The sequence below is a fragment of the Leopardus geoffroyi genome, chromosome B1, assembly GCF_018350155.1.
Source record: "Leopardus geoffroyi isolate Oge1 chromosome B1, O.geoffroyi_Oge1_pat1.0, whole genome shotgun sequence".
Lineage (NCBI taxonomy): Eukaryota > Metazoa > Chordata > Mammalia > Carnivora > Felidae > Leopardus > Leopardus geoffroyi.
In genome coordinates this window covers 204,039,620-204,064,379 of record NC_059327.1, presented here as the reverse complement: position 1 = coordinate 204,064,379, position 24,760 = coordinate 204,039,620, and the positions used below count along the sequence as shown (strand labels likewise).

The window sequence follows — 24,760 nt, the reverse complement described above, 5'->3', positions numbered from 1 at the left end:
CTTGGCGGTGTTCAGGCATGTAGGAGAGAACCTGATTCCTCTCCCTTTTCTCTTCTCTCTGGACTTTGCCGTGGGATAAAAGTGTTGTGTGAATTGATATCTGGGCGACACATCATAGGAATGCTCTTTGGAGGCCTTGAGGCCTAGGGAGGGAGCGGTGGGGACCATATGAGGTTAGGACCAGTGTGTGTGCATCAACAGGGAAAAGAAAGAGAGATGGCTTCTGTCTTGAGTTGTTAACTCTGCTGTCAGTGTGCGCACGCAGAGCATGAGTCCTGTAGAGGGCACTTGCTGACAGCCCTGTGGCTTTCGGTCATCGATTGCCCAGTCCAACCCTGGGTTAAGGATGGGTTCACAGAAACAAGTGAGAACACCCCCCCCCCCCCCCCCCCGCATCCCTGTCTGGTAGTGCTAACAAAGGAGTGTCCTTTCTGACCACTTCACAAAGGTAAGTTAGCACAGGTGGGTAGAAAGAGGCACATAGTGGAAGTACAGTTACTGGAAACCAGCCAAGCTGGAGATGCCCTGGCAGTCAGTGCAGCTGCCAGTTGGAAGGAGACCATGGTACCCAAGAGACCAGCCATTCATGCTTTCTGGACTGTTACAGAAATAGCAATTTGCTGACAGTCTGTGGAGCTGTTGCTCATCACCTAAATTTTATTATTAAATGATACTTCAGGGGCGCCTGGGTGGCGCAGTCAGTTAAGCATCCGACTTCGGCTCAGGTCACGATCTCATGGTTCGTGAGTTCCAGCTCCGCGTCGGGCTCTGTGCTGACAGCTCAGAGCCTGGAGCCTGTTTCGGATTCTGTGTCTCCCTCTCTCTCTGTCCCTCCCCTGCTCATGCTCTCTCTCTCTCTCTCTCTCAAAATAATAAACATTAGGAGAAAATTTAAATGATACTTCATTGGGCTAGTTTTGAGTACTTTCTCATGGGTAAAACTACATTTCGAAACAAGTATAGTAATCAGTAATCCCTAAAGTTTTAAATGTAATGGTCTTTACGTGACTCTAAAGTTGATAGAGCTTCCTGCTAGAGAAATTTACAGGCACGCAATTTGGCAAGTAATTTCAGGGGGTTCACGGACTTCCTCAAGCATTCCTGTGGTAGACCTTGCCATTCCTGTAAGTGACTCCCTGCATCTTCGAGGAGAGCTTGTGTTGTGAGAAAAGGACTGCTGAGTGGGAGGGGCAGAGTCTCTGCTTCAAGATGCGATTCTGCAACTGGATGCCAGCGCCCCCGAGCGGGGCCAGGCTCGCCTCTGACACCTCACTCCTTCCTGGCGCGTCTCATGCAACTCTTCCTCTTCTGCCTCGACTTACTGAAAGTAAGTCAGAAGTTCACATCTAGTGCCATCTCCTCTGTGACCACAACCTTGAGACCTTCCTGAGTCTGCTGTGAGAGGAGACAGCCGAAGTTAAGAGTGTCTCCTGGCTGTCTGAACTTCATGCGTAGCAGTGAAGAGTGCTACCGCAGTGCCCCAGCTGGTGCTTTAAGTCCAGGCCCTCCTCAGGCAGTTAGAGTGGAATATGGCTCTGGAACCAAACAGATTGATTTGGACCCTGCTTCTTGGAGCAAATTCCTAGAAATTTACATAGAAATAATTTTCTTGTGGTTTGGAAAAAAATTCGTAAGCGCGAAGAACAAAATGTAGTTGTTTGGTCGGTGATTTATGTCACTTTGGTTGCACATGGAGATACTCTCTTTGGTTTCCAGTGGTACAGCAGACGAGATACCTTGAACGCTTCCTTCCTTCAAGGGAAACAACTGAATTACTGGATGACAGAAACTAAAACAAGATATGAGCTTTTACAACACATTGCTGAGGTGGCATGAGAGGCAAGAAGCCTTCGGGGTGAAAAACACATCGGCAGCTGGAATTCTGAGTAACTTGTGTGCCCCAAAGCCACCATTCACTCCAAGGATTTATAATCCTGGAAGACAGGATGTACAGCCTAGGTCCAACCCCGGGTGGCATCGGCACGCAGTGCTGGGCCTGCAAATGGCCACCACCTCCCTGTGAGAGCGAAGGAGAGGCCCTCAGACTGGAGGGACGGCAAGGGCGTATGCCTGTTGTGATCTTGGGGTGGGCAGAGGTGAAGTACAGCCTCCCCCAAAAGTGTGTAACTGTGAACCAACTGCCTCCTCGGCCTGTGGTCTCAACAAGTGCTGTCGGTGGGGTATCGCAACTCCCAAGCCCACAGGTCACTTTATGGTGATGGAGGCTGTCATGTCAGTAAATCCAGCAACGTGCACGTAGTGGTCTTGGCGTTATCCCAGGTAACCACAGTAACCTTGTCGTGTCACAAAAGCTGACTATGACTTCTTATCACTGACTCACACCCAGTCTATATAAAAATTCTCAATTACCTCCAGAACCTCTTTTATGGTTGGAGCGTTCAAATCAGGATCCAGCAAGGTTCACACAGTTGTAACAATATCCTTCCAGGCCCAGCCGGTGATCTTTGCAGGATAAGAAATTGACACAGCTGAGTTACGATTGAGTTAAAGTTAGTGTCTGAAGGCAGCAGTTCTCAACATTTTTAGACTTGGGGCCCTTTAAACTTAAAAACTGAGGACTCCAAAGGGCTTTTCTGTCTTTGTATATTTTATCTGTTAATATTTGCTGTTTGCTGTATTGAAATTAAAACAAATTTAAAACTATTAAATCACTTTTGAGATGAGCCCCATTACATAACATAAATAGCACATATTTTAAAATAAAAACGATTTTCTTTCTTTCTTTCTTTCTTTCTTTCTTTCTTTCTTTCTTTCTTTCTTTCTTTCTTTCTTTCTTTCTTTCTTTCCTTTTAATGTTTATTTTTGAGAGAGACAGAGCATGAACGGAAGAGGGGCAGAGAGAAAGGGAGACACAGAATCCGAAGCAGGCTTCAGGCTCCAAGCTGTCAACACAGAGCCTGATGAGGGGCTGGAACTCACGAACCGCGAGATCACTACCTGAGCCGAAGTCGGACACTTAACTGACTCAGCCACCCAGGCGCCCCCAAAAGAACTATTTTCTGAAGCATATTTAGTAAGAAGAGGGGCGTCATTTACATTTTTGCAAATCTCCATAGTTTCTGGCTCAAACAGAGGACACGGATTCTTCTAGTTGCTTCTCCGCTCATGCTGTTGTCATAGGTTGCTTTGGCTGAAGTTATTGATGAAAATCCTGCCTCACACAGATGTGTATTTGGAAAACGGAGGAGTATTTTAGTAGCCTTTTCAGCCATTTTTCTTGGAGAGTACAACAGTGCCTTAGTGCTTCTTAAATGTTTATCTTTGGGAGAGAGAGAGAGCGAGAGCACGTGCACAAGCGAGAGCGGGATAGAGAGGGGGACAGAGGATCTGGAGCAGGCTCCACGCTGCCAGCAGTGAACCCACCTCGGGCTCAAACTTACAAACCGCAAGATTGTGACCAGAGCCGAAGTCAGACGTTTAACTGACTGAGCCACGCAGATGCCCCCAGAGCCTGTTAATGGTTAGTTGCAGTGTAGACTCTGAAACCCTTGAGCTGACTGTATTGTTAACATCAGAACCATTATTGTAGCCCACACTTTGAGTGGATGTGCCCATGCATGGGTTTCTAGCATCATACATTGGTTATTTGGAAAATACTGGTTCACTGAATAATTTAGTGCACATCTTCCTGATGATATTCAGTATAAAAAGTGACCTTTGTTACTGTCACCACGGATCCTTATCAGAATGGAGAAGCTTCAAGGCCACAGTGGCAATTTTCCAAAGTTCTGATTTTTGCTTGAAAGCTTGATTTTTTTCCAAAGTTCTGATTTTTGATTGGTCACAAATCGGTCAATTATTTTCCTTAAAGCAGCAAATTGGCTTGCTGTGCAAACCCTGCCTGCTAAGTTCTCTGCTAACTCGACTGGCTTCTCTTGGAAACATCTCCTGTTTTTCTGATTCTGCAGAACCCATGGCATACATCTAGGCATAGAAAGAATTTTTAAAAACATGACTTTCATGGGAAATGTACTTGTGGGTTTATTCCACACTGCTCTGGAGAATCAGAGGATGATGGGGTCATAGTTTATTTTTTTTAATTAAATTAAATTAAATTTTACTTTATTTTATCTTTAGAGAGAGAGAGTGCATGAGTGGGGCAGAGGGGCTGAGGGAGGAACAGAGAGAGAGAATCCTAAGCAGGTTACACACCCAGTGTAGAGCCCAACAAGGGGCTTGATCTTATGACTCTGGAATTGTGACCTGAGCTGAAATCAAGAGTCAGATGCTCAAATGACTGAGCCGCCCAGGTACCCCGATAGGGTCACATTTAACAAAATGTATTTTATTTTATTTTATTTTATAAATTTTATTTTATTTTATTTTATTTTTATTTTATTTTATTTTATTTTATTTTATTATTTTTTTTTTATTTTTACCTTTATTTTTATTTTATTTATTATTTAAAAAATTTTTTACATGTTTATTTTTGAGAGAGCATGAGCAGGGGAGGAGCAGAGAGAGAGAGGGAGACAGAATCTGAAGCAGGGTCCGGGCTCTGAGCTGTTAGCACAGAGCCCGATGGAAAAAGTTTATTTTAAATATTAAAATAAAATTAGGACTAAAGTTATGCTTCCCACTAAGAAATGCCTTGCTAGACTGCAGTAATCATGAAATCTGAATTTCTATCCACAAGGACAGAAGAATCTTGACTATCCTGGTATTTCTCAAGGTCTGTTACAGAACTTGATTCTAAATATCTTCTCTTTCTTCTTCCAAATCCCAAAACCTTCTTGCAGTTGAATGTGAAAAGTAAAACTAGCCTGGATATAAAAGCCCGAGCCTGAGTCATTGGCGAGCTTGTTCTCGGCGCCTCTGACTCAGGCAGCACCGAGTCCCGGCCACACTCACACACAGGCGCTGCTCCCCCCTCCACCCGCCCCCTCTGTAGCTGTGAGTGCACATCTTCCCCGGAGCCCCCCTCAGCTGGCCGAGGGACTGCTCTGGCTGCTGCCTTAGCTCCTACACGTTCTCTGTTGTGGAGACGAATTGTGAATCGGATCACTGCCTACTACTCTGTCCCCTGGTGACTCCTGGGGAGCAGGGACCTACGGTTCTGGTCTTTGTGTTCCTGTACCTGGCACAGCACCTGCAGAGAGTAGTCTCTGCTGAGGTCCGTGACACGTGGCATGTTCGACATGTTCTCTGTGGCCACGTCCTTAGTACATTTTTGGGGTAACAGTTTCTCATTCCAGAAATGGGGCTGCGTTTATTGGTTCCTGGGCCAGTGTTCCTGGATTGAATACAGGTGTTGAAAAAGCACACCTGCGGGAGTGAGAGCAAGCTCTGGAAACATGGACGACACTGGGGGCTTGGGGTTCTCTGCAAGCATCGCGGGTTCCTTGACCAGCTTTCTCTCTGTAGGGTATGAGGAGAGCACTGTAGGTGGTGGAGCGGACACACACATCTGCAGTGCGGTGGTGCCACTGTTGTGCGCTGAGCACTGTCTCACTGGTGTTTGTGCTCGGGAACAGGAAACGATGGTTTTAATTCAGTCTCTCAGCCCCCGTGCCAGCCCGTTATCAGGGGGCAAAACATGGAGTGTTCTTGGGTGGACGTTTACTGACATCTGCAGGTGTGATCACTTTGATTCACTTTGGCTAACTTGTGGAACAGACCACTGAAGGTGCTCACTGTGAGTACTTCGTCTCATGGACTGTTGGCTGCATCTTGCTGAGCAGTGCCCAGAGTTGGCAGTTGCTTAGGGAAGGAGCATCTCCCTGTGGACGTGAGACGGTGAGACGCAGGTGGCGCACGCCTGTAGCTTCCTGGTGGAAGCATCGCTTCCCACACAGGCATTTGCTTGTAGCAAGATCCGGTAGAAGTGAATGCCGCGTTTAGGGAAGGTGCTGCTGTCTCTCCTGGTCACCTTGCGTTGAGGGCAAATGGATGTCACCCTCCATGATGGCCAGGACACTCCTGAATGTTTAAAAGATGTCTCAAGTAACTGATGAGTTTGGCTGCGTTTGTTAGGGAAAGGAAAGACCTGACTTTTCACGGCATATCACTAGTGGGGCAATTATTTGCATCTATCAGAATGGGAGATTTCTCAAGACAGGCAAGAAAATGATTCTCCTGTCATATCAGAGGGTTTGTGTGCACTTAAATTGTGTGAAGAGTAGGGCTTGCAGTGCGTTTTGGAAGCACGGTTGTACGGAATGATCATCAAGTATACGCATGTGTTTCTCTCTCCCTCTGTTGTTTCTTCAGCTGTGTGTGTCTTACCCCCTTTCTCTGTGTGAAGGGTTTAGAAGGGAGGAGAGATGGGGGTCCCGTGTGCGTGTGGCCAGATGCCTGCATCAGGTTGTGCTCTGGGTGCACAGGGAGCAGCGACCCCTCGTCCACAGGATGTTCGGGCCTGTGTAGAGGATGGCGGGGGCGGATTCTTCTGGGAAGTTTTTAGTCTTCATCGGCACAGTACATCTTCGTTTGTTTATTTATTTATTTATTTTAACTAGGAAAACGAACACTTGAAAAAGTTCCAGGTGACGTGGGAGCTGCATAATAAACATCTGTTTGAAAACCTGGTCTTTTCGGAGCCACTTCTCCAGAGCAACTTGCCGGCACTGGTGTCACAGATCAGGTATCTGGTCTTAATCTGCATGTGTCTCTGTGAGGTGACAGCATGGGCCTTTTCCCTGTGGTGTAGCATGTGTACATCTGAACACCACTGCAGTGTGCAGGTTCTTGCCCAAAAAGTCGCAGGGCTTAGGGAAAAGTACAGTTTGGACAGAGACTCAAAACCCCGAGAGCAATACAATTAAACTTTAGAATAACAAACTCCGCAACAATGCCTCTAAGATTTAGCACCGCGAAGTGATGGATCACTAAATTCTACACTGTAACCAATTTTACCGTATATGTTGACTAACTAGAATTTGAATAAAAACTTGGGGCAAAAAAAGATTTAACACCACAAATTCCTTGTAAATGAGGACAAGGACGTAGGATTTTACTTTGACAAGACTCAGGCTTGGCCTGGTGGCTGTGACGTAGTCCGTACCGTGGCACTCAGGTGTGCAGGGGGAATGGGGAGAGGGTGTGGGGGGTGAGAGGGGGGCTCCAGCATGGACCCGACAATGCCAAGGGGCTCCTGGGCACTGAGGGCAGGGATTTCTGTCTCTCAGATGCTCCCTCCGTGCCTTTGTTCAGGGCTTGGGTTCTTCTTACTGGTGTAGAGCATCTGCGGGGCTTCCTCATGTGTGCCAGGATGGGTGTGCCAAGTGCAGTATGCAGGGCATTTGCCCTGGTTGATGGGGCTGGGGGTGTGTGTGTGTGTTCCCACGTGGCTGTGCTCAGTTGGGAGGAGCCTCTTTGGGTCTGCATTCCCTGTGTGCTGCCTCGCCAGGTGCATGCTTCCTGAGTTCTTCAGCATGGTGATTTTGTTCTATGGACTTAACCACATGTGACCAGACTCCTACACTCTAGACGCTTAATAACAGCATGGACTCACGGTCACCTTTATTTAAATGTCCATGCTGAAATTTATTTGGACCAGATTGACAAAGAAGGGAATTTTTTTTTTAATGTTTGTTTATATTTGAGAGAGACAGAGACAGAGAGAGACAGTGTGTGAGCGGGGAAGGGGCAGAGAGAGATGGAGACAGAATCTAAAGCAGGTTCCAGGCTCTGAGCTGTCAGCAGAGCCTCTCAGAGCTCTCGATTCACGAGATCATGACCTGAGCCAAAGTCGGAGGCTTAACCGACTAAGCCTCCCAAGAGCCCCAAAGGGAAATTATTTTTTAAGTAAACAAATTATTATCGTAGTTGACTTACATAGCACTTTTTTCTTCTCTTGAAACCCATGTGTCAACCTAGTTTTCATTTCCTATATTCCTAAATTCTATCTGAGGGATCATAACTGTTCTCACTTAACACTCACCTCTAGAGAAAGAAGAACTCTAAAAGCAGTTGGATAAAGGTAATGGGGGCAGAGAGATCAGAACAAAGTGTTGTGTGGGTGTGGCCTATGCTCTGCTTGGCTCCTGACCCCTGCCGACATCCCCTTCCCCTTCCCCTTCCCCAGAGCCTCTTCTCCACCCACCCTTTCCCTCTGTGTCCACTCTGCAAGCATCTGGCACATTCCGTGGTGGGGGCATGGATCCCTGAGTGTCCTAACTTTGACCCCCCCCCCCCCCCCCACAGAAGAAAGAGAGGAAAATACTCAAAACTGTGAGTTTGAAACGCAAAACATGGTTTTGTCCCTAGTCATGACATTGAGATCCACCAAAAGCACTTTTTATGAAAAGACATGAGTTTTGGGAAGGGGGAGGGTTCTTACAGCAAGATTCCAGGACCTTGTACTTTCTTGTTCTGGTGAGCCAGTCAGTTTGATGGGCTTATCATCAAACTGGGGCTGAGTGAGCAGTACCTGAAACGTGTCCCGAAACTGTGCCTTAGTTCCAGATTTCTTACTCATTGCACATGATGGTAAGACTCCAGAGACTGGCAGTGTTTTAGTCTTGAATGCTAATTCTGGGGTCAGGCTGAAGTATTGCTCATGGGAGCAGGGTGGGAGCCAGGGAGATAGAGATGGGGACCGAGCTGGGGAGGAGGCAAGAGAGCGTTCCCCAGGAGGACTGGTGATGCCCAAAGCTCTTCTGTGCTCCCTGGCAGACTCCCTTTTCAGACCCAAGAATAATTCAGGTTTGAGCTTCTGGCGTATAGAGATACCCATTTAACAATGTGTACCAGTTTTGGGGTGAGTTGTATACAAATACTGTCCCCTAAAGCAATGACCACAGCTGTGGCATGTAAAATCTGTAGTTGCGAGTATTTTAATTGACACTGGGCTCTGGGCCTGTGTTTAATTTTATTATAAAGTAAAACATAGACAAAACTACACAAAGCAAATGTATAGCTAAATGAATTGTTGGCAGGTGAGCATCCCATGGCCACCCGTGAGCACAGCCCCCAGGAAGTCAGTACCTCTGTGTGGCCCGTCCAGACACAGGGTCCTCTCCCTGAGCTGCCGCTGAACTGGCTGCCGTGGTAGTCCTGCTCTTTCTTTTTTTTCTTCTCATATTACTCAGGTGTGTGTCGCCATCGTCCTGCCTAGTTTTTTGTTTGATGTATCTTTTGTATTTTGGTTTTTTTCAAACATGAATTATTTAAGCGAGGCTGACCTCATGTAAAGGAACCAACTAAGTTCAAGAAAGTTATTTCTCTCTTTTTTTTTTTTGAACAGCTTTGCTGAGATACAGTTTACATGCCATATAATTCACTCATTTAAAGTATACAGTTCAATGGCTGTTGGTATATTACATCGTCAGCTATTAAAAATTGTGGTAAAGTATGTACAACATAAGACTTGCCGTTTTAGCCACATTTAAGTGGACAATTCATTTGAATTAATTACATTCACAGTATTGGGCAACCATCACCAGTATCTATTTCCAGAACTTTTTCATCACCCCGGAGACTCCATCATGGTTAACTAACAATTCCCCACCCCTTCTTTTCCCCATGTCTTTGGTAATTCTTTAACCTCCCGGTCCCCACCCTACCCATCCTGTCCCTTGTAATTTATCTGTTGAAGAACCTGAGCCCTTGACCCTTCTGAGATGCCCAGAGTGTGGACCCCGCAGCCTGCATGCTCACAGGGCACCGCACAGGCTTTCTGTCTGTGCTGCCAGAGAGCTGGTGCTGGATCCAGAAGCTTCATCAGACCTGTTTCCTTCCCTGTGGCAAGACCAGGAGCCTCACTGTCTGCTTATTTGTTGTTATGGGTATTAGCAGCGATTGCCCAACTGGATTTTATTTTAAATATATAATATTAATTGTTCGGGAAATGTTTAATTAGGTTTGTGAATAAACTTACCAAAAGTGACTTCATTTCGTTCTCCTTATCACTTATTTTTTCACATGCATGGTATTTGTAATCGAGGTTACCGTGAGTATCTTCCCATGGTGTTATCATGCACTTACAAAGTGAATATTTAGATAGTGACCCGTGTGCTCAGCCACTGATGCCATGTGCCGTGAGGACATTCTTCGTTTTCTCTCTGGATTCCAGTCCAGCTCTGCTTGAATGTAAGCCCTGTGCCTACACATTGTGCTCCGATTACCCCACCAAAGATGTCCCGGGACCCCTGACTGCTTTGCTCTCCATTGGCTCAAAATGGAACCTGTATCACGGTATAGGAGGAGAGCAGTTCTCACTTCTGGTAGAAGGAGGAAGAAAAATGTGTGCCGGGCAGATACCGGTCTCCCTTAACGTCCCCGTTTTCCAAGTGGTACAAGAGAGGCAGGATGACGTCACATAGAAGATGGGCTTTGCGTGAAGCATGAGAATCTGTGATGAGCAAGGCTGTGGAAGCAGGAATGGGAGAGAAAGCGGCTGCTCTGGGACTGATGAACAGCCAGCCAGAGGGCTGTGTTCTCAGGCCCCGGGCCCACCCATCACTGTGCAGAGCCCAGAGCAGCCTCAGAATCTTGGTCTTTTAGAAGAGTGTTGTTTGTTTTTTTTTTTTTTTTTTTTTGAGCTCTTCTTTGAGCTTCTCCTTGATTCCAGATTCTGTTCTGGGTGCCTCACAGCAGCCTGGTGCAGTGCTTAGCGGTGTCCCACTTGTCACATCGGGAGAGGAGGTGACGGAAGCAAAACTCCCGTCTCTGGCCTGGAGCCTTTGGACCCCTTTCCTTTGCTGAGATGCCTCTCTCCCTAGGCTGGGGACCACAACACACGACACGTGCAACGAGGACACGTACAGCACCCTGCTGCAACGGTACCAGCGCTCCGAGGAGGAGTTGCGCAGGGTGGCTGAGGAGTGGCTGGAGTGCCAGCAGAGGATCGACGCCTATGTCGATGAGCAGGTGAGTGCGTGCTGCCAGGAGATGTTGTGGGCCAGGCACGTGTGCCAGGGTGACCAGGGACGGGGAGGTGCAGGTCCGGTGACAGGGAATGAGGAGATAGGTGCAGGTTGGGGGATTCTGGCCACTGACTTTCCAAAGGGAGCAGAGATTCTGCGGTGCCACAGTGGTCTTCATTCAGTTGTGCCTGAGGGTGGCAGCAGCTGTTAATCAGGTCACTGTTGGCCTGGCTACACCCACCGTCACCTGCATGGGCTGCCACCTGGTTCAGTGTCCCCTCAAGAGTCTATGAGGCCCTTGGGAGCTCCTGAGCCTTGTAATTTCAGGAACCACTTCCTGAAAGCTCTGCCATTCAGAGCCCATTCTCGGTCTCTCACCATCTAGAAAAGGAGCGCAGACAGAACATAGTTGATTGTACTTGGCAGGTGCTGACAGGGACGGGGGAGGACCAAGAAGGCAGGGCCCTCCTCTTGGAGATGGGGCCTGAGGGCAGGTGCAACTGGTCAGCAGGAGCCTCTTAGGAGGCCAGAGTGTGGGACTTCCAGAGGGCACCCCAGCCTGCCTGCCTGCCTTTCTAAAACTGCAGGAGGGTGGATAGAGGAGGAGGAATTCAAAACCGCCCTTTCCAAGATAACAGGATGTAAGGAGTGATAAGGGAGCACTGACAGAGCTCTGTTTTACTTTTGAGACTCTGGGATTTGGATCTGCCCTTCTGCAGACCCCGTGGATGCTTTCTCTTTCCATGTTATAGGTAGGATGAATATAAATGCAGTTCTGGTTTTAGAAATTCTTTCTTCATTTCTCCAGTTAAACTGTGACTAAACACATAAATGCCTCAGGACAACTCTTAGAAAAAAGGAAAGACTGAGACTTTGCAGAAATGGAGAAAACCTTTGGGAATAGTAATTTTCCTATGGATCTGTCCCTGAAATTAAATGTCTATTTAGGAATGTAATGTATAGTATTATCACTGCTATTCTGATGAAAATGGAGTATATGTAAAAACAACAATATGGTTATTTTCTCTAGGAAGGAGAGTACAGTCTTACTTTAAAAAGTAAACCTGAAATTAAATTTATTTCTTTAAAAGTCATGTTCTGGGGCACCTGGGTGACTCAGTTGGTTAAGTATTGCAGTTCACAAGTGTGAGTCCCGTGTCAGGTTCTATGTTGACAGCACAGAGCGTGCTTGGGGTTCTCTCTTCCTCTCTCTCTGCCCCTCCCCTGCTCTCACTTGCGCTGTCTCTCTCTCTCAAAAATAAACAAACACTAAAAAATAAAAAAAATAAAAGTACATGTTCTTACAGCTCTAAATGCTTACAGTAAAAAGTAGGAAAGATCTTAAATCAGCAACCTAACTTGGCAACTTAAGGATCTAGGGGAAAAAGACAAACTAAACCCAAAGCTGGCAGAAGGAGAGAAACAATACAGATTACAGCAGATAAAATACAGAGTAGAAGAAACAGTGAAACCAGACGTTTGTTCTTTAAGATCATCAAAGTTGTCAAATCTTTAGCTATATAGACTAAGAAAAAAAAAGAAGACTCAATTACTAAAATCAGAAACGAAGTGGGAACATTATTACTGATTCTACAGAAATAAGAAGAATGGTAAAAGAGTACTGTGAACAGTATCAGAACAGAACACCAACAAATCAGATCCCTTTAGATGAAACGGACAAATTCCTGGAAACACAGACCCTGCTGAGACTAAGTCACAGGGACACAGGAAGTCTGAATAGACCTACAGCTGGTATGGAGACTGAATCACTAATCAAAAATCTCCCAGCAGAGGAAAGCCCAGGACCTGTCGGCTTTGCAGGTGAATTCTGTCAAATATTTAAAGAAGAATTAACATCAGTCCTTCCAAAAAATTGAAGAGGAGAGAAGCTCGCCAACTCATCCTGTGAGGCTAGCATTACCCTGATACTAAAGCCCCACAGACGCTGTAAAAACAACAAAACTACAGGCCAGCATCCCTTAAGAACATTGGAGCAAAATTCTCAACAAAACAAGCAAACAGAATTCATAAATACATTGAAAGAACTTTACACCATGACCAAGTGGGACTTATTCTTGGAATGGAAGGAGGGTCAATATGTGAAAATTGATCAGTGTAATAGACTACATCAACAGAATGGAGGGGGTAAAAAAAAAAAAAAAAAAGATAGTCTCAGTCGATGCACAAAAATCATTTGACAGTATTTAACCCTCTTTCATGATAAAACACTCAACAAACTAGGAACAAAAGGGAACTACCTCCACATAAGAAAGCCATGTGTGAAAATCCATGGGAACCATCATACTCAGCGGTGAAAGACTGAAAGCATTTCCTCTAAGATGAGGAATAAAGCAAGGTTGCTTGGTTTCTCTGCTTCTATTCAACATGATACTAGAAGTTCCGATCAGAGCAATTAGGCAAGAAAAATAAAAGGCATCCAAATTGGGATAGGAGAAGGTAAATTATCTCTGTGGATGATATGTGTAGAAAATCCTAAAGACTGTAAAAAAAAAAATACTAGAACTAATAAATGAATTCAGCAAAGCATCAAGAACAAAGTCAGTGCACAAAAAGTTATATTTCTGTACGTTAACAATCTGCAAAGGAAATTTAAAAAAATCCCATTTACAACACTATCAAAATGAGTAAAATACTTATAAATTAATTCACTCAAGGAGGTGGAAGGTTTATACATTGAAAACCATTAAACTTTCTGAAAGAAATTAACAAAGACATAAAGGGAAGTACATGCCATGTTCGTTGGAAGACTTAATAGTGTTAAAATGTCTGTATTAGCTAAAGTGGTCCACACACTCCATGCTATCCCTGTCAAAATTGTAAAGTTGTTTTTGTAGAAACAGAAAAATACATCTTGTGGCACCTAGGTGGCTTAGTCAGTTGAGTGTCTGTCTTTCAGCTCAGGTCATGATCTTGCGGTTCATGAGTTTGAGCCCCACATTGGGCTCGCAGCTGTCAGTACAGAGCCTGGTTGGGATTCTCTGTCCCCCTCTCTCTCTGCATCCCTCCCTCACAAAAATAAACATTAAGAAAAAAGAAAAACCCATCTTAAAATTCATATGCAATCTCAGGAGACCCAGAGTATCCAGAACAATCTTGAAAAAGAACAACAAAACTGGAGGACTCACACTTTGTGATTTCAAAACTTACCCATACGCAGAAGAATGACATTGGAACCTTACCTCACACCATATGCAAAAATTAACTCGGTAGATCAAGGACCTAAATGGAAGACCAAAAATATGAATGAAAATAGGACTCCAAGTGAAATACAGCAGACACAAAAGAATAAATATGGTAGAACTCCACTTATATGAGGTCTCTACCATAGTCCGATTCTTAGGGACAGAAAGTGTAATTCATGGGACCAGAGCCGGGGAAGTTGTGGGGGGGGGGGGGGGACAGGGGAGAACGGGGAGTTATTACTAATGGGGACAGAGTGTCATTTGAGGAGGATGAGAAAGTTCTGGGAATGGATGGTAGGGATGTTTGTACGATGATGTGAATGTACTTAATACCACTGAACTGTACACTTAAAAATGGTTAAGATGGCAAATTTTATGTGTATTTTACCACAAGAAGAAAAAGGAAAAAAAGGTATTTTCCCTTTTTTTCCCCACAAAGAAAAGACATCCTCTTTGCTAAAGCAACCAAAAATTTATTTTCACTCACCTATCAAGAAACCATGATGCCATTAATACAAATTAGGGAAACTGAGTAATTTTAGCATCTGGAAGGTACCAGTCTTCCTAGAACCCTTGAAATGGACATCAGTCACTTCTAATCGAGTAGTAGTTTAGGAATTATGTAGTAATTTCAAGGTTTCAAAACATCTGTAAAATAATTGAGTATTCACAAGTAAGCATGGACGTGGGAGACGGCTGACAGCTTTAAATCACTTGTTTTTGCTTGCTTTTTAAAACGTATCCTTTATTTGTTATTTGACACATACATAAGCCTGCAGGTACCCAAATGTTCGGAAAAGTTAATCACAGAGGATGTGAGGAGAGGGTCAAAAGAGTAGTTCTATTGAGTGTGTGCCGAGTTCTGTACTAAAATACAGAAATTACTACCTTTCCTAATGTGTAGCTCCTTTAAAATTGTCTTTAAATGTGCAATAGTGATAGCTACTCGTGAGAAAAAGGTTTTTCCTAAAAACAGCAGACGTATGTCACGTAAAGGGAGGACTGGCACCGATATTGAATCTTCCCATTCAATAAGATGGTATATATTCTCTTTTTAGGTTGTTTTTTTTTTTGTTTTTTTGTTTTTTTTTTGTATTCTGTGTTATGATTTTACCGTTTGTTTCCTACCCAGTTTATACCTGGGGGCTTCGGGTGTTGGGGCCGCACTGTCACGCTGTTGGCACTCCACCCAACGCCCTTACTCTCCAGGAGTTTCTGAGTTGGCTGCCTCGAATTTTCTATGAGACCGTGACCCCTACAATAATGTTTTGTCTTACCCTCTCTGGCACTTGAACTGGTTTGTTTGGCTTCGGTCAAAGCCTTCGGCACAGCACGAATGCGTACTGCTGTCGGCTACTGCTGTTGGCGCTGTGCTCTGCTCTGGCTTCCCGTTAGGTCACGTGCTTGCCTCGCTTACTGATGATAGTTCTTGGCAAATTAAGGAAGGCTCCCTTTTCTAGCTTATTAAAGTTACGATTTTTGTAAAAAGCAGAAATAGATACTGAATTTGATTGTATGGTTTTTTCTTTTATGTATTTTTCTATATGAAGTGAGAGATTAGGTTTCCTAATTTTGAGACATGTTTGCATCTCTGGAATTAACGTCTTACTAGATTATGGTGTATTCTCTGTTAACCCATAACTAGATTTAAGTAGCTGATACTAGGATTTTGGTGTCTGTATTCTGAGGTATCATTGACTCTTTGTCTTTGAGGCCTTCTCTGTTTTGCATAAAGGTTATGCTAGTCTCGTAGAATGAATTGAGAAACTTTCCATGATGTTTTTAGCAGCTTCCAGTTAAAAAAAATTTGTTTTTCCATAAAGGATTTGAGGGAATACACCCTAAAACCTGGGGCATGATTTGTTTTGCAGGGAGGAGGAGCGAGGATTATAGACCTCATGCTGCCTTTTCAGTTTACATTTTACTTTGTCGTCTGTTCTGGGGTTTTTGCTTCATGAGTCAGCTCCACAAATTGATGTTCGCCTAGGAAGTTGTCTGCATCGTTTAGACAAGGGATTACAAGCTTGTGCTCAGAGGGGAGGCTGTGGGAGAGCTGCTGCCCACGCCCCCTCCCCCGCCCCCCCCCCCCCCCCCCCGGCCTGCCTCCCTGGCACACTTGGCATGGAGAGCACCATCTGTACCAAAGGAAACACCACACCCTCGGCCAGGAGGGCGGCAAAGGGCAGGTGCCTCAGAGCTGCGAAGACGTCCAGAGAAGTCTGGCCCTTAGGTGGAATCTCAAGAGCTTTCTAATGTTGACTCAGCTTTTTAAAAAGCACTGTGCAGGCCCAGCGGAACAGCCCGTGAGCCACCTGCTCACAGCTTTTCTTTGGATGTGAACGTCTACCTTGTACAGTTACTTCCTCCTGCCCCCCCTGCCTGTGTCTGCCCTTTCTCAGGCCCACTTTTCCTGTGGGGCCTTTTCTTCCCTTGGTTGGCCTGGAAGGGAATTTGGAGAACAGTGTTCCCGTGTTTATTGATCACATTTGCTTCTTCATTTTCCTGATAATTTCTGCTTTTACCTTTAATTTCTTCCTGCCTTATGGGTTTGTTTCTCATTTTTATTTTGTTCCTTTGGCTTGTTAGGTTGAACACATACTTTTCAGTCTTTTGTTCTGTTTCGTTCTCTCAGAAATGCATCTAAACCGGTACATTTTCTTCTACATGTTGGGCACATCTTACATAATCAGATTTGTGGAGCTTTCATTGTCAGTTATTTCCGTGGACTGTACTTTCAACTTTGATTTCTTCTCTTATGGTTTAAATGATTAAAAATGTTTTTTCCAAAAGCATGAATTTATTTTTTGAAATTACTTTTGTTTTGTTTTGGAGGGTTTATTGGTAGTATTTTCTTGTCTATGGGATTAAATATGTCCCCCCCCCCCTTTTCTTTGTTCTGATAATTTGGAAGATACAAATCCCACATCTATGTTTTTAGTGGTTATTCTTAAGTTTTTAATAATTAGAAGAATACATTTAGATAAACATCAAGACTTCATTGTTTCATAGCCTCCCCCCGCCCACTAAAACTGTACCTTTGAGCCCATTCTTTATTCCCTGTCCCCCTCAATTGGGCTTCTTTTCTAATTGTGGTAAAATACACGTAACATAAAATCTACAGTTTTAACCACTGTGAAGTGTCCAGTTCAGTGACAGTAAGTACATTCCCATGGTTGTGAGCGTCCCCAGCCTCTGCCTGTAGAACGTCTCCACCTTCCCTGAAGGACACCCTGTCCCATTGCACAACAGCCCTCCCTTCCCCCCACCCCTCTCAGCCCCTGGTGCCCCCGTCTACCTTCTGTTCTGTGGATTTGACTCCTCCAGGGGCCTCGTGTGAGTGCAGTTGTACCAAATTCACCCCTTTGTGACACCGGTGCGTCACGGGCAGGCTGGGTCATCTCCATTTCTGGATCTCTGGTTCAGGCAGGGCACATAACAAGAGGCTTTCGGTAAAGGATGAATGTTCACTACTGCAGTGACAGATTCAGCTCTGACATCTTAATTTCTTTTCTTAATGTGAGTTCCTCCGTGTTTCCCACGTAAGAAGAGCACGTGAAAGAGGTGGAGCCTCTGTAGGTGGTTTGTCACATGCACCAGATCTGAGATCTCCCCTCGCAGACGCCTGGGTGACTCTTGCTGGTACTGAGGTTTTTGTTTGCATCTCCTTACTAGATGACCATGAAAACCAAACAGCGCATGCTGACAGAGGACTGGGAACTTTTCAAACAAAGGCGATTCATTGAGGAGCAGGTAAGGCTGTGGGGAGGCTGCACGCCAGAGCAGGAATGCAGCTCGGGAAACCCCACCATTTCAAGGCCACACTGCCCTGCCTGCTCCTGAGATAGTGTTGTTAATCCTAGATAAACTAATTTTCCTTATCTGTTTCCGCATCCTCTGTATTCCTCAAGGAAAAACTCGTTTATCAAGTGACCCCCTCTAGCCCTGTGCTCTCTAGGCAGGTGTTGGGGTCACAGAGTGGGACTGGGCCCACCCCCCTCAGGCCGTTTCCCGGCCTCCCACATGCCTGGGCCATATGTTCAGTGTGGCTGCTGACAGTGCTGCTCGCTCCCTGCCTCCCTGCTTCCCCACAGGCTCTTCCCTGCCCCTCTGCACCCTCTGAGGCTTGCGGTGGGGGGGGGGGGGGTTGTCATGATGTCCTCAGGGCACTCGACTTTGGAAGCTTGCTCCCCTTTTTTTTTTTTTTTTAATTTTTTTTTTTTTCAACGTTTATTTATTTTTGGGACAGAGAGAGACAGAGCATGAACGGGGGAGGGGCAGAGAGAGAGGGAGACACAGAATCGGAAACAGGCTCCAGGCTCTGAGCCATCAGCCCAGAGCCCGACGCGGGGCTCGAACTCACGGACCGCGAGATCGTGACCTGGCTGAAGTCGGACGCTTAACCGACTGCGCCACCCAGGCGCCCCATGGAAGCTTGCTCCCCTTGATTTTCATCCACATGCTGGCGTCTGCTGCTTTTCTCCAGCCAGCTCTTCTCCCTTGGCCCTCTTCAGACATTGGTGCCCCCTGTCCTCACCCCTGTGGTCTCCTCTGGGCCCCACGGGTAGAGGGCACCATGCTCAGCATGCTCTCCTGCCCCCGGCCCCCCCTACCCTTCCTGTATGGATTCTGTCCTATCAAATGGCCCTTCCAGCCTCACCCCTTCCATTGCCAGAGCTGGTCCACAGGCTTCTCTGAAATCCAGATGCTTGCCTAGTTGATTGGAAGTTTGGGTGCCACTTTCCACGTAGCTCCTGGCTCCACCCCCTTCAGTTGCTGGTCCTTGTCCCTGCAGTGGGCGTCCTCCCAGCTGGCCTTGCTCCCACCTGCCAGCTGCCATCACGTGTCACAAGTGCCACTCGTGCTACAGCTCCGTGTGTGCAGGCCTGTGTGCCTCCAGGCTACACTGTTGGGCACGGTGCTCTCCTCCCAGTCTGCCAAGACCCCTTTCCTGCTCAGCCCAGGGTCAGTAGGCCTTCTAGAGGTGTTTCATTGGATGCTTAGCTCAGTGCTCTGCCTCTGACCCAGAGGCTTTTTTTTTTTTTGGCCTCTGATGAAGTTAGCAGCGAACCACCTCCCCTGTGAATCACCCCCCCCACCCCCCCCCCACCCCCCCGCCCCACACACGCCGGCCCTGCTGAGCTGCTTTTCTGTTTCCATGGCCTCCTGCACAGATCTGGGCTGGAGCACCTCCCACCTCATGGTTTCCTCTTTCAGGGTCTGAGCTCCTTGGGGGCCACAGTTTAGTTCTGAGCTCCTGGTCCCTAGTGAGTCCCGAGCACACAGCCATTTGGGGTCAAGGCTGGTGTCTGCTGGTGAGGCACCAGCGGGGGGTGTTCCTGCTCCCTGGCCTTTGTGCAGCTCTAGCCAAGGGCTGCTGCACATTTCAGGTCTGCCCCTTTCCCCCCACCCCTTCGTGGCCCTTTCCTATTCTGGGAGGCTGTGGCCGCTGGCTTCTAGATGGGCGTGATACATATTACCATGATTACTGAAAACTTGGACCACCTGATTGGGGAATATGTCTTGCAGAGTTAACCTCTCATTTGATGATTCCCTCCAGCTAACCAACAAGAAAGCAGTTGCTGGTGAGAACAATTTCACGGACGCCATGAGGCACATGTTGTCCTCCCGACTGAGCATGCCCGACTGCCCCAACTGCAACTACAGGAGAAGGTGAGCCTGTGCTGTCGTGTGGGCACAGAGGGCCTGTGGGACCCACGGCCTCAGCAGAGGTGCTGACCCTGACAGAGTGTGGTCTGACCTTCTCTCCTGGCTCTCTGGGTAACTGTCCTTCATTCCCACTCAGATGTGCTTGTGATGACTGCAGCCTCTCACACATCCTCACTTGTGGTGTCATGGACCCCCCCGTCACTGGCGACATCCACAGTCACCAGCTGCCCCTCCAAGTGGATTCTGCTCCCGACTATCTCTCTGAGATGCGCCCACCTAGCGTGTCCTCAGCAAGCTCAGGGTCAGGTTCCAGCTCTCCCATTACAATTCAGCAACATCCCAGACTCATCCTCACAGACAATGGCTCTGCACCAACTTTGTAAGTTGTGACTTTGTAATAAGATTTCAGAAATTTACGTAACCCAATAATGAGAAGTATGGACAGTATTGTCTGCAGAAGTATGGATATCATTATAGTGCTTTTCCAGAAAAAGGATCCTTCATTTTTTAAGCAACTTTTAAAATATGAAATCAGTAAACCCAAACTTTGACACTATTTCATTACCTGAAAAAAAAATATGGTAAATTAATAAATGCCAGTAAAGAAAAACCATGTTGGTATGCAGGGAAGTGTCTCTTCAGTTCTGGCTTCACGTTTCCTCATTCTATTTGAGGGTGATCAGCCCGAAGCTCATTCCGCCTCATTGTCCGTTCAGCATTCATGCTTATTCCATGTCTTGCTAAAAACCCAGATGATCACTTTAGCAAGCGATTGAAAGGTTCTGTTTTCCGTGTTCCCACATTATCTAGAAGTACATTTTGTATGAGCGAGGTGTCTGTGCCACTATCGCCAATTCACACTGTAGGTGAGTGGTCCCGCGTTTGTTCGGAGTTGTGACCCTGTCATTTGTTGAGGCTTTCCACCCTGACTTCTGGACGGGTTGCACATGGATGCGTGTTTTTATTTTATTTAGGTACGTTTAGGTTTGTATTTCGCTTATCGCAGAGCATAGGGGTGTCAGGAGCCCCGTGCAGGTGACGGACATCAGCCCCGGTACCCAGTAGTAGAGATTGTTGCCCCAGCTGCGGGCTATTCAGCGCTTCTCAGATTTCTCACTGCCTCCATCTGGATTTCTCACGATGACTCTGAGGCTTTCCTTTGGAGTCTTCCAGTCCTCAATATGCATCTGGTCTCAAACACAAAATAATTCTAAAGGGATTGGTCTGAATGCCATGACTCTGTTGAGCTCGAACTGCTTTCTAGTCCTGGACACCCTGTGCTCTCTGGGAGTCTGTGAAGGAGGGTCGAGAGTTTCCCAGCCAGCTGTTTACCAGCCTCTAAAAAACGTATCGGCAGGAAACACATACAGCCTAATAAAAATGTGTGTCAGAAGAGCCCATCCCTGCTCACATGTCACAGCTGCCAGCGTCAGGTGTGAGCTCCTGTGCCTTGTCACGTGGTGGAGGAAGTGGGCTGTGGGCACCTTTCTCCTCAGGCTGGGATTGTCCGTGGCCGCTCCGGGCCTCTGGTCCTTCAGCAGCCTGGGGCTAATGTCTGCCAAATACGATTTACCGTGACCTGAAGCCCTCCAGCGTTGCCTTTGGTACGTGTTGTCTCTTTCTTGGTGTCATCGCGAAGGCGCTTAAATAGAGTCGTGCAGTTTTAGTCTCTGTTCAGCAGTGCCGTCCAGTTTTGGTGGGCTCTAGGGCCAGTGCAGCCCGCCTTCATTACGTCGAGCAGACGATTTAATCACTTCATCTCTGAACCTCGGTTTCCTCATCTGTGGGTCATGGTGGTTATAACATCTCAGGAGCGGCTGAGTGTCGACCAAGGCAAAATGTCCCGTCACCTCAGGCACCGCAGGCCCTCGGGAAGCCTGCACAGCCCACACCCGGTGGGTGCTGTGTGCTTCCCTTGGTGAGTGTGCTGTAGTATGTTGACTCTCTTTCTAAAAATGGGAAAGACATTTGAGTTGAGCAATTCTGGGCTCTTCTGAAGCTAAAAGGTCGCTAGTTCTTAGGACTTTTCCTTCTGGAGGTTGTTGTATGCTGAGGCAGAAGATGGACTCAGAGGCATGCTCACATAGACTATGGGGTGACCACGTGTGGTCACATCACACCTTGAACAATTTGCACTGCAGTGGGAGCTGCGTGCCCACTCTTTCCACACACCAGAAAAGCGTATGTTTGAAGTGGCCTTCGTTGGCTACAGTCTTGAAATTTGCTTATAATTTTTAGTCAGTATTTCATTTGTCCATTGTTTAGGTGTCTTGCTAAAGCTGATATTTACTTAAGATCATGACTGACTTGTCCAGAGCTGGCCTTATAGTGAAAAACTTTCAGTATTTTATCAGCTAAGTGCCTTAAAGTTTTGTTCACCTGGCTACGTCTGAAATTTTGGCAGTCCTTTGTAGTCCTTTAATTTTAGTAAAAAATTGTGTCTGCTTGGAAATGGCAGAGAACAGCTGTAGACCAAGGCACTTCAAGTTGAGTGGAAATGCAGTGATTAATCTGATTACATTTTTATGCTTTTTCCAACATTTTTCTACTTTTGGAATTTTGTTTTCCGTTCTTCTAAATAGTACCAATGGTAATTGTTCAGGCATTTTTCTTCCTTGTGTTCAGGTTACTGAGAGATAGTAGGAAGTGTGTGGCGCTCAGTGTAACACTCTTGTGAACAAGAATAGTGTCCGTGAAGGAGACGTCTGTGCTTTGTGGGTGGTTCACTCACTGTCCCTCCGGGTAAATGGCCTCACGGTGACCATCTCTGCCTGTCTCAGTTGTAGTGATGACGAAGACGTTGCACCATTGTCAGCTAAGTTTGCTGATATTTATCCATTGAGTAACTACGACGATACTGAGGTGGTGGCCAACATGAATGGAATCCACAGCGAATTGAATGGTGGCGGGGAAAACATGGCTCTGAAAGATGAGGTATGGGTACAACTTCTTCCTGGTGACAATAAGTGGCATAAAATGGTGATCTGGCATCTTATTTTTTTATATTCTCACGTTTTGAAAAGTATAAATGATAAAGGTTGTTTTTAAAGTCCCCTCAGGTAAGCAGTACCAGCAGTAGCTCTTCCGAGGCTGACGACGAAGAGGCAGATGGCGAAAGCAGTGGGGAGCCGCCAGGAGCCCCAAAGCAAGACGTGGCTCTAGGCAATGGGAGCCCCAGGAAAGAGGAAAGTAAAGTGGACAGTCCACCCCCATCTTACCCAACTCAGCAGGTACAATTTTATCTTTCTGAACTTTGTGTTTTGCCAAGGGTATCTTTCTCTGTGTGTATTTCCTAAACATGAGAATTATTGAATGCAAAATTGTGTTGTTTTGAATAACTTCTGAAGATGAGCACTGGAGAGGATCAGAGCATGCTTTTAAAAATAAATAAACATGACTCCTGAGCCCCATTTTGATCTTGTTCCTCTTGCTTGAGTCTAATCGACTCTTGCTTGAGTCTAATTGACCGAGTCAAATCGGTCTTGATTTTGTAGCTCTCCAGAGTAGCTCCAGATATTTGGGTATCATAGAGGGTTTTTTCTATAAAGAAGCAAGGGGAGAGTTTGTATTTTTGTTTTTTAAATGTTTATTGTTGAGAGAGAGAGAGAGAGAGAGAGCGCACGTGTGCGCACGCGTGCACGCGAGTGGGGGAGGGGCAGGGAGGCAGCAGATCCCAAGCAGGCTCAGTGTTAACAGCAGAGAGCCTGACATGGGGCTTGAGCTCACAAACCCACGGCCCGTGAGATCATGACCTGTGCCAAAGTTGGATGCTTAACTGACTGAACCACCCAGTGAGACTTTTTTTAATAAGTAAAATAGTGGAATGTTAAAATATCAGAAATGGTTGATTTTGTAAGGGAGGTTTTCTTTCTGGTGGATATCTGGTTTCTTAACTGAAGGTAACACCTCATGAGACAACTGTCTTTTCTTAGAGACTCAGTTTTATAAATAGGTTATCACGTAGTTTTTAAATGAAAGGAAGACCAGGTAAAAGTCAAGATGCTTAGTTAATTAACTTAATAGGCAGTGTAGATCCACGGTTCAGGCAAGGAAGGTGACATGGTGAAAAGGTGTTACATTGAGAAGTCCTGCCTCCTTGTCCTTCACCATCTGCCCTGGCCAGCACCTACCCACCCCCAGTTTTAGTCCCAGTAGATAACCAGTCTTACTCGGTGTCGTGTGTCTTCCCAGTGTTTGTTTATGCAAATGCTCATGTTTCTTCTTCCCCTTTCAAATGAAAAGGCTTCCGTGCACAGGCAGTTCCCTGACCAACTCTCCCTGTACAGAGTGCACTTTGTTCTCTTCTGCTGCCCTCTGTGTTCCAGCAGGTGGATGTACCATGGTTTTGTTTTTCTTTTTAGTCCCCTGCTGCTGGGCACCTGTGTTTGCTTCCCTCTTTTTCCCCTATATACTGTTCAGGGAGCGTCCTTACGCATCTTTCATACATAAGTAGGTCTATCCCCAGGATTGGTCACCAGCAGTGGCTTTTGTGGGTCAGAGTGTGATGGCTGCCCTGCCCCCCCGAAGAGGCTGCTATCATACAGTTTTGGGGTGCTGCCAGTCTGGTAAGAATTGGTAATCCCTTCAAGTTTCAGTCTCCATTTTATTGTTTATGGGTAAAGCTGAGCATTCTTTTATATATATCGATGGGCCATTTGTTTCCTTTTCCAGCTTATTGAGTTATAGGAATTAGAAGAATTCTTTATGTGTTGCCCCTCCTTTATAATTACGTGATCTGAAAACATTTTCTCTTGGTCTGTGGCATGTCTGTTAGTTTTTAATGGTATTTTTTGAAAATCAAAAGTTTTTAATTTTGCTGAATTCTAATTCATCAACTCTTTCTTTTATGAATCATACTTTTGACGTCCCATCCAAGAAAACTTTGCCTAATACAAAACTCTGTTTTCTTCTAGACGATTTGTAATTTTAGCTCTTACTCAGGTCTGGTTCATTTGACCCAGTTTTTACTTATGGTGTGAGAGTAGGGTTTAAATTCATCTTTTTGCACATGTGGATATCCAGATTGTCCCAGCACCATTTGTTGAAAAGACCATCTCTTTT

At 46.0% G+C, this 24,760-nt stretch overlaps 1 protein-coding gene and 1 long non-coding RNA gene across 11 annotated transcripts in view; one reads left to right on the top strand and one right to left on the bottom strand.

Moving 5' to 3' along the window:
• Positions 1 to 24,760, top strand: part of FAM193A (family with sequence similarity 193 member A) — a 167,839-nt gene that overhangs the window by 101,020 nt on the left and 42,059 nt on the right. For all 10 annotated transcript variants that reach the window (XR_006711625.1, XR_006711626.1, XR_006711623.1 and 7 more), the window contains 7 exons: positions 6,480 to 6,604; positions 10,686 to 10,833; positions 17,705 to 17,782; positions 19,590 to 19,702; positions 19,836 to 20,078; positions 22,480 to 22,633; positions 22,750 to 22,929. Coding sequence is in view for 6 of the 10 variants with exons in the window: in XM_045474779.1 (XP_045330735.1) it covers positions 6,480 to 6,604; positions 10,686 to 10,833; positions 17,705 to 17,782; positions 19,590 to 19,702; positions 19,836 to 20,078; positions 22,480 to 22,633; positions 22,750 to 22,929 (1,041 nt within the window). In the remaining 4 variants the exon portion in view is untranslated. The remainder of the gene's footprint in view (positions 1 to 6,479; positions 6,605 to 10,685; positions 10,834 to 17,704; positions 17,783 to 19,589; positions 19,703 to 19,835; positions 20,079 to 22,479; positions 22,634 to 22,749; positions 22,930 to 24,760) is intronic.
• LOC123596261 lies at positions 10,843 to 17,578 on the bottom strand. The gene is made up of 3 exons (XR_006711630.1): positions 17,328 to 17,578; positions 14,030 to 14,069; positions 10,843 to 11,210 (listed from the first exon to the last, which is right to left on the bottom strand). It is a non-coding gene; the product is annotated as an uncharacterized LOC123596261 (long non-coding RNA).